The sequence below is a fragment of the Lepeophtheirus salmonis genome, chromosome 6 (assembly GCF_016086655.4).
Source record: "Lepeophtheirus salmonis chromosome 6, UVic_Lsal_1.4, whole genome shotgun sequence".
NCBI classification, from domain to species: domain Eukaryota; kingdom Metazoa; phylum Arthropoda; class Copepoda; order Siphonostomatoida; family Caligidae; genus Lepeophtheirus; species Lepeophtheirus salmonis.
This window is the reverse complement of record NC_052136.2, coordinates 9,272,060-9,280,731: the sequence shown is the minus strand read 5'-3', so window position 1 is coordinate 9,280,731 and position 8,672 is coordinate 9,272,060. Positions and strand designations below refer to the sequence as shown.

Genomic DNA, 8,672 nt, shown 5'->3' with positions numbered 1-8,672 from the left:
ATCTTTTACAAAATATTAGACACAATGAGAATGTTACTACAGCTCTCAGATGTCAAAAAAGTTGTAGTTCAAAATGCAACCGCTAGATGGGCGTTATTAGATACTGAAATTCGATAGATAACTGAATAAAATGCCTAAAATAACGTCTCCTTCTGTCTGCATTTCTGAAAATGGAGGCCCAGGAATTTGGAAAACACTTACCGTATTAGAAATAGATGGCCTGTCGTATATGTCGATATAAATGTGCCTTTAGTCCCCCGTCTAGAATTAAACACCACTCATTATCTTCATCTCATATCAAGAGCATGGATATTCATCTAAAAAATCAAGTTAATGATGAATACATCAAGTCATACTTTAACTTTGATCTCACAAAGATGATTATTGCATGTAATATACCCTTACCCATTGCTAATCATCCTTCGTTTAAAAAAAAATTATGGATAAATACAGGGGTAAACCCATCCCTTCCCGAGGAACCATGATTAAATTAATGGAGGATGTTGGTAATGATGTCATTTATGCTAATAAATACTCTCGTTATACCCTCAAAAATCATAATAAAGCAGGCAGCTGATAATCATATCAGTATTTTAAACAATGATACCACAAGTCTTTCTCCCCCCTTCTTCTTGCACGCGTTTTTCTCTACAGCATTATCAAATTTGTACATAGTGAAACCTATAGTGCTATGGATCCCTTGTCCTCTTCCTAAAATAAACACTGTTAGCAAGATTAATATAAATACAAGGTTAGATCATCACGTAATCGGGCTTGCTAGAATTTTCAATCTGATGTATTGTACCGACTGCTGGGCAAGACAGGCAAATTTGACAAAACACGCAACCACTCATCTAGTATGACGTCAATATTAAAAGCGTGTCAAACATCTGTCGTACACGCATTATGGTACAAACTTGTATTTCTATTAACCTTGACTGTTAGTACGGTTGACCCCGTGTCTTCTTTATTTGAAATCAAAAGATAGTGACACTAGGTTTTGAATCAATACCTAGGATGAAAATCATTAACAGTATTTGTTTGTAATTTCCCTAAAAGAACTCTTAATCATGATTTAAAAAGTTATAAATGCACCCATATATTTCATTATTGAGTTATGTACAACACAGTATAACAGGGCGTGGGCTGGAGGGGCTGTACCACCTCAAAAAAAAGGAAATTTTTGCTTTTTACTAGAAAATTTATTATTTCACTTTTTTTTATAAAAAATTTGATTTCCTGTGAATAGGATATGGATTTTGAAATTCAATTTTCCAATTTTTTTCACAAAAAGATTAATATTTTGTCTACAGCTGTGGATTTTTTGAATTTTTTTTCTAAAAATTTAATTTTTTGAGAATAGTTATTTATTTTTATTTTTTTGTGAATAGCTGTACTTTTTCTAAATTTTTTCGAAAAAATATAATATTTGAAATTCAATTTTTAATTTTTTTTCCAAAAAATTATAATTTTTGGTTTCTTTACCAATTGAATTATAATTTTTGGGTTTAATTTTTAAAAAATCCAAAAACCAAGGCCCCTCCAAAATATATATATATATACAATCATGCAGACGCCCTTATATAAGTACAGATCATCATCTAACAGAATTTCCACTCAGGTTTTTTTCTGCATGCTACAGGGCATTCTTGCCAAAGACTCTCTTTAGTCTTTGCAACGGCTCCAACAAAATTATTTGGACCTCTTTTTCTCTGTAGGGGCCACGGAGTTGCATTTAAATATATTCTACACAAATATGAATCATGATGAAGTACGTTGTCTCGTCCCCAGTTATTCCAAACGTGTCTAAAATGGAGGAATTATTTTCTCTAGTAAACATATATTAAATACTGGATACTTGGATAGTAAATGTTGATCATGATTCCTATGTGATACACCAACCCAAACACTGGGATCCAATAAAATAGCCCTCCACGATCTTCTCCATAAACTACGGGATTTTACACCAGTTAAATTTGTTTCCCAGAGTCCACCTCATGAAATAGTTATTCATAAATACAATGGTATAAATTTAAATTGCTAAATTATAACTTATGAGATAACACATACCCAAAATTTCAGTACCATGTTGAGGATGATCTCTCATGGCGTGAAGGATTTTATCAGAGTGCATCCATTCGTGTACTGCAGCCACTTCTCTCTCGGAGAAAAGACTATCTAGATCCCTACTTCCCATTAAGTCCACTTGTGGATCAAGAGTGGGAAGAAATCTCCATACCATGCCAAGCATGGAGGAGACATTTCTTGAAAGACCTCCAGGAAGATTTTTTACATTACATAGATCAACGTGATCATTTCTACATACAAGATTACAAATACTTTTGAAAGAGGGTTTGGTTTTATCAAGATCATAGTAAAGACGCATGATCCATCCAGGAAAGTATTGCTTAAGAGATATAATATTGGCTAAAAATGTGTGCATGTAAATATATGAGATAAAATACAATATAAAAAACCTTACCCTCTATTCCCTGAATATAATGAAGAGATCTTTCAGTACTTATAGCTCCTGGATTTATATAGAAAGAATAAGCCATTACTTGCTGCCCATTACCTCTTCTCCATGCTGTCTCTGAACATGTTGTTTCTCGGTATAATGTTATAATTTGATTATAATGAGATTTTCCGCTCAGCCAATCATAATAACTACCAGAATATGTTCTACTACAATTGCAGCCCTCAATTGGCACAATTACACTCAGTTTCATAAGAGGATTCCCCCAATGGATCACCATTAAGATTTTTAATATCAAGATGAATATGATCAGCTTTTGTAGGATTTTACGAAATGACCAATGGAGCATCTTCATAAATATAAATATACATATATGTAAATATAATTTTAAAAATATCAAAAATGTCTTATTTAAAACAAAATGAAAAACGTCTTCTATATATTTTGAAACTGGCTCTGCCTAAGTCTCACACTTTAACATAAAAAATTAAGGCCCTGTTTGACCGTATTTTCTTTGAAGACTCCTCTTAAATTCAAATTAAAAGAAAAAGAAAGGGCCCACCAAATTTATCATTGCCTTTGATCCAGCTTACGATAAAAACTGCCCTTGAATTCAATTTCGAATTTATTTTTTTAGATTTTAAATTTTGAATCCTTTTTTTATTAGAAAATAAAATACGGGGTCCTTTTATGTTTTTTCTTTTAATATTTATCTCAAATGACCTTTTTTAGACAAAATTTATTAATTAATGAAAAATCTACTATTTTCGAAGCCCCTATTTTTATAATCAAGTACAGGGACAGAGCAAATGACCCCCTTATTCAATTTAAACCCGGTCCTTCTGGTCCTAAATAATCAGAACGGGTGGTCACTTTATTCTATATTCAATATGCCTGGTTATATATATATATATGATTTTATGAATTTAACTCAGCGTCTCCCAAAATAAGTGATACTGCCTCCCTGTGGGTGGTTCTTTGATGTAGGGGGGAGGGCAATGGAGGTAATAGAGCAAAACAAAAGGTGATTACATATTTTTACATACAACAAACAAATGGATCTTCAAATTTAAAAAAAAAAAAGTATGTCAAAGAGGAAACCTACAAATAATCTTTCCTATTCTTTGTTTGACATTAAAACTGGCCTCTGTGATGATCTAAAAAACATCAAAGATACCACTGCTTATTGTCAGAGATATTCATAAAACTCAATGAAATTATTTTGTAGTTGGAAGGAAATTATACCAATAATTTCTAAGTTATATCTGTTGTCTTCACCTTCTTGCCTAAGTGTAGGTTATTCAAACAAAATTTAGACCGTCATTAACTTTATCAATTTCTAAGTATGAGTGAATTGGATTAACAAAATAACAAATCCGATAATCACCTCCAAGAGTACTTTGCTCTCCTGGTAGAGTTGCGATGATACATATCTGAAAGATATCTAGCTCTTTTATGACTAATAGTACCAAACTGGGTTGTCAATCAATTCTTAGAAGTCAGCAGAGAGGAAACAAGAGAGGTAGAGCAAGATTTTTTTTTAATCAAGAAGGGTACATTATATAACTTTGTATGTACGTCATACTTTTTTTTCTATCTCGAAATTGGAGACAGCAACAGCTGAAACAATTGAATTTCAATCCTCGAAACCTTTTAATAATAAGGAAATAATTTCGCAAAGCGATTAATATATTATTAGAATAAGAAGCGAGGGATCTTGACTTTTTTCTAGATATTCGGACAATTAGCACTTTGGAGGATCATGAAAGTAAATGGAAGGTTTCATTATATGCAGGAGGTTATCCATGGACTGAGGAATAAGGGCGGGGGAGATCACATCTCATTGAGTAAATCACTATAACTTTTTCTTGTATCTACCATGAACCATTACAGTATAATTACAGGATGAAATTAATAGGTATCCTGGAGAGGATCTTCTATGCTATCAAATTCAATAACTCCTGAAACAGAAATTACTATAAATATACAGTACAAACTCTAATGTTTGTCCAAATCTACGTGGAAATTTATTCGAGCAATGGTGATCCATTGAGTCGGGATCCCTCTACTCCAGTCTTCATCTTGCAAAGTTTCGCTTCGTTTAACTTAGCAAAGTTCTTTCATTATTATGAAAAGGTTGCAATAATTGAAGTTCGACAATCAGATGTTGATGTCTCCAATTTGCAGGTACCCAAGAACGACATTGAGTTAAGTTGAGCGTATCACAACAAGATTTTTGCCTACAATAAAAAATTAGAATTACTGAACGTGGGGATATACGCCTTCTTCTTAGTAGGTTTAAACCTAATATGGAGGAGAGGAACTAATATCCCTACACCAAATACACCCATTCTATTCGAAGAAATTGTGAAAACATATGGTTAATTATTTTTCAAGAATATATTTGTTCTTTAATTAATAAATGTGTTGTTTTCATTTTGGAAGAGAAACTTATATGTGTTTAGGGGGGAGGCTAGAAGATTACATTGAAGCCAAGGGGCGGCAGCTAGAAAAAGTTTAGGACCTCCTGATTTAACTAAATGACTTTGGAGCTGGAAGTGGATTGGGATATTATTTTTTCGAAAAAACGAGACATATTTACCTTTATGTTCAAATTGAGATTATTATCCTTAAGTTAAAGTGAATACAATGATCTTGGCCTCTGAATTATGAAACACTATGAATGAAAACAATATTTGATTTTTTTCATTTATTATTTATATAAAGACTGTAAACAAGTCCAAGATTTAAAAAAAAAACTTGTAATATAACCCTTGTGAGTAAAAATCATAAAAAATTGCAATAAAAAATAATGTAATAGAGTTTCTTATCAAATATTGTACATTGTGTCTACGAGTAAAATATATTTTTTATTATACATATTATGTATTTCTAATCTATACATACATACGTAGGTACATGCACTTGTTCTCAAACAGCTTACTTTATGGTAAACAATACAAAAAGCTATTATAGTATTTATTTGTACTCTTCACGACTAGTATGAGCTTATCTGTTCCACGGACGCATGGGGCGGGGACGCAAAATGCTGGTGATTTTGTTTTGATTGTTCTTTGGTTTCAGGTGTGGTGAAGGATACCCAAGACTCTTCAGTTTTCACAATTGATTTAATGTAACATGTCGATCCATCTCCACAGTTAGACGCATTGACTCAATCATTTCCGGTGTCCTTTTCTTGTTCTTTTTTTCGGATCCACCACAGGTATCTGATGGGTGTTCTTCTGCTCGAACTTTGGCAATAATCCCATAAATTTGGAAATCTGAGATGGCAGAGACTTCAAAACAGCCATTGACCAACTTTATTATCTTGGAAAACCTTTCATTTCCACGAGTAAGGTCTGAAACGAAATCATGAACTCTCGTCATTATTATTATTTGGGAGGGGATAAGCCAACAAGGCATTTTGATTGTCAGTTTTTGAAATTAATGTTGTGTCTGATCCAGCTTATTCATATCAAAAGGATGAATCTGTATGAATGAAATTTTTAGTCTGTTTTTTTAAATTTTAACAATATCTTTAAAAATGAAGGAGCTGTTAAAATATTCGTATATTCAACCATAAGCCCGTATACATACGTATTCCTCAAAATGCACAGAACAGGACAACGGTAGCTTATAGTTATTCAAAAGATAATGCGCATAAAATAGACTACAACAATAGTAAATTTAAGGCACAAGGCAATCAAGATATTCTAGTATTATAAACATTCTAAAAAGTTTCGAATTCCATACATTTTGTTAAGCAAATTCAAGTTCCGCCGGCGGGCCCGATGAACTGACGTCGCGAACCGTAGTTTGATGACCACTGATCAAGAAGATAACTCCCCAAGAAATCATCAGTCTTACTTTCCATTTTCATGAGCATACTCACCACTTAGATGTTCTCTCCTCAAGAATAAAATAATGATAACAACAGCTTGAGAAAAAAAAATATGACGTGATAAGCCAGGGATGAGCTTGATGAGCTTTACCTACTCAAGCTCGTTGCTGATTTACTCCAAGGAATACTAGAGTTATATTGAAGGTATTGTCTTTTGACGCCAATACGTTATGGGAGCACGTTATTCCCTTCGTATTATTATGTATTGTATTTTGCTCTTTGCTGTAGAAGATTGGGAATTGTAATTTTAATTATTAGTTATTCATATAAATGTTAATTATGACTAATTACACCAAAATAAGTAAGAGTATAAATTGTGTACCACCAGATTGGATTGAGCTATCTTATGTTGATACAAAGATGGGAGTTCTATCACAGGGATTCCTTGAAATGCATGATAAGAGACTTTTTGTTTCATAGACTCAAAATTGGTGTGAATGGTTCTTTTATTTTCCAATGGGATTTGGATTATTTTTATTCCGACAAGTTTCCTTACTCAGACAAGGCTATTAAGAAAATTGATCTCCCCCCAACTCCACTTAAACGCCCGGTACTAGTACCGGGGATGGGAAACTTCAGGTCCCATCCAAGTAAAAAAAAAGAAGATTATATTTGTTGTCTGGTGTCTACGCCTAAATGCTCTTGTTTTTGTTGTTTTCATGCTAAACGTTGCTAGTTACATTGTATTAATGTTTATATTCGTCAACATTCAAAACTTTTAAAAAACTCATCGTCTGCCACGGGAGATTTCCCCCTATAAGGTATGGAAGGTTAGATCCTCCTAAAATTACTTATGTCACCCGGAAAACCTATAAGTCGAGGTATATTTACAAAATAAAACGGAGTCTCTTCCGACAATTTCTTATCATAATATAGTTGGATTGTCTGCATAAAATATAAATTTCAATAAAAATGTACTAGATCAGGGATGTCTAGCCTTTTAATATAATGGGCCGCATTGCCAATTGAAATATTTTAATGGGCCGCAGAACCTATTAAGTTAAATTTCTTGAAAAATGGCTTTATAAAACTAAACTATTAAATACAAATTTATTTCAATTATAGAGCAAATATAAATAAAGACCAAATTCAGGACCTGCTTAAAAAAGGAAACTGGCTACCCTGTTAGAGTCCCAGAGAATACGAGTTGCCGTCAAATATTTTTCAGTTTTTGTACGTACTATGAGCGTTCTACGCGTTTTGATGATATTTCGACTATTTTGCTAAAATATACTATTTTAAGTGTGAATGAGTAGTGGGCCACAATGTTACCCGCGATCCAAAGGTTGGGCATCCCTTCATTAATTTATCAAATTGCTTGCAATGAATCTTGTATTTTAGTCAAATCCTTAATGATCAAATTGCTTGCAATGAAATTGTATCTTAGTCAAATCCTTAATTGTCAATTTTGTAGCAATGAATTATTTAATAATCAAATTACTCAGAATCATTTTACCCGACAATGTAAATGAAGTTAAAATGACCATTGACCACTCTATTAGAAATTTTATAGATTGACCATGCATTTTGTACATTGCCAGCTCTAACGGACATTGTGCAATATTTGAAATCACCATAATTTGTTCTTGAGCGAAAAATTATAGCTTGACTGAATGTATACAACTCAAAATCAAAGTAAATTTATCTGAAAGGGTTTTTAAAGTAAAGGTTCAAAAAATTGATGTACTAATTATTTAAACTGATGATTTTGTCCTTCAAAAATAAAGTATCAACTTCAGCTTGTGTTTGTACGAGACCATTATGTAGTAAGTTTCATTCAAATAATTAATTTATATAAAATAAAAAAAAATTATTCTTCGATTGATCTTTTGGATACTAATATGATTAAGCAGATAATTGGTGATTGTATCATGGTTTTTTTGTGCTGTGCGCACATTTACAATTTCCAGCTTGATGACATTTTCTTATCTGCTGAGAATAAATTTATTGTTCCACCTTTTCAGTATTATAACCCATGACTATTCAGTCTAAGACGACAATTTTAAAATATATATATATATATCATTCCAAACTATCAATTAAGAATAATTTATTCTTAAATGTGTGTAGTTTTAAGAAAATTGTTTATGTTGATTTATTATTTTAGGGACTGATAATTTAAATTTAATTTCTAGAATATGATCAAGAATAGTTTCTTAAAGTTGGATTTATAATATTTAGAGATCCCAGCTCTGAATCTGCAGCTATTTAAAAATATGCGAATCCAAATCATAGATAAATATACATATTGTATGTGTGCCAAACAGACTCCGTGAGTAAATAGATGTGACTCAG

The 8,672-nt window shown here is 32.2% G+C and overlaps 1 protein-coding gene across 1 annotated transcript; it reads right to left on the bottom strand.

Moving 5' to 3' along the window:
* Nucleotides 1–950: 950 nt before the first annotated feature.
* LOC121120942 (uncharacterized) lies at nt 951–8,193 on the bottom strand. The gene is made up of 5 exons (XM_040715822.2): nt 5,079–8,193; nt 2,483–2,825; nt 2,071–2,427; nt 1,859–1,994; nt 951–1,806 (listed from the first exon to the last, which is right to left on the bottom strand). The coding sequence occupies exons 2-5, from the start codon at nt 2,823–2,825 to the stop codon at nt 1,602–1,604; spliced, it is 1,041 nt and encodes a 346-aa protein (XP_040571756.1). The 5' UTR covers nt 5,079–8,193; the 3' UTR covers nt 951–1,601.
* Nucleotides 8,194–8,672: the final 479 nt, after the last annotated feature.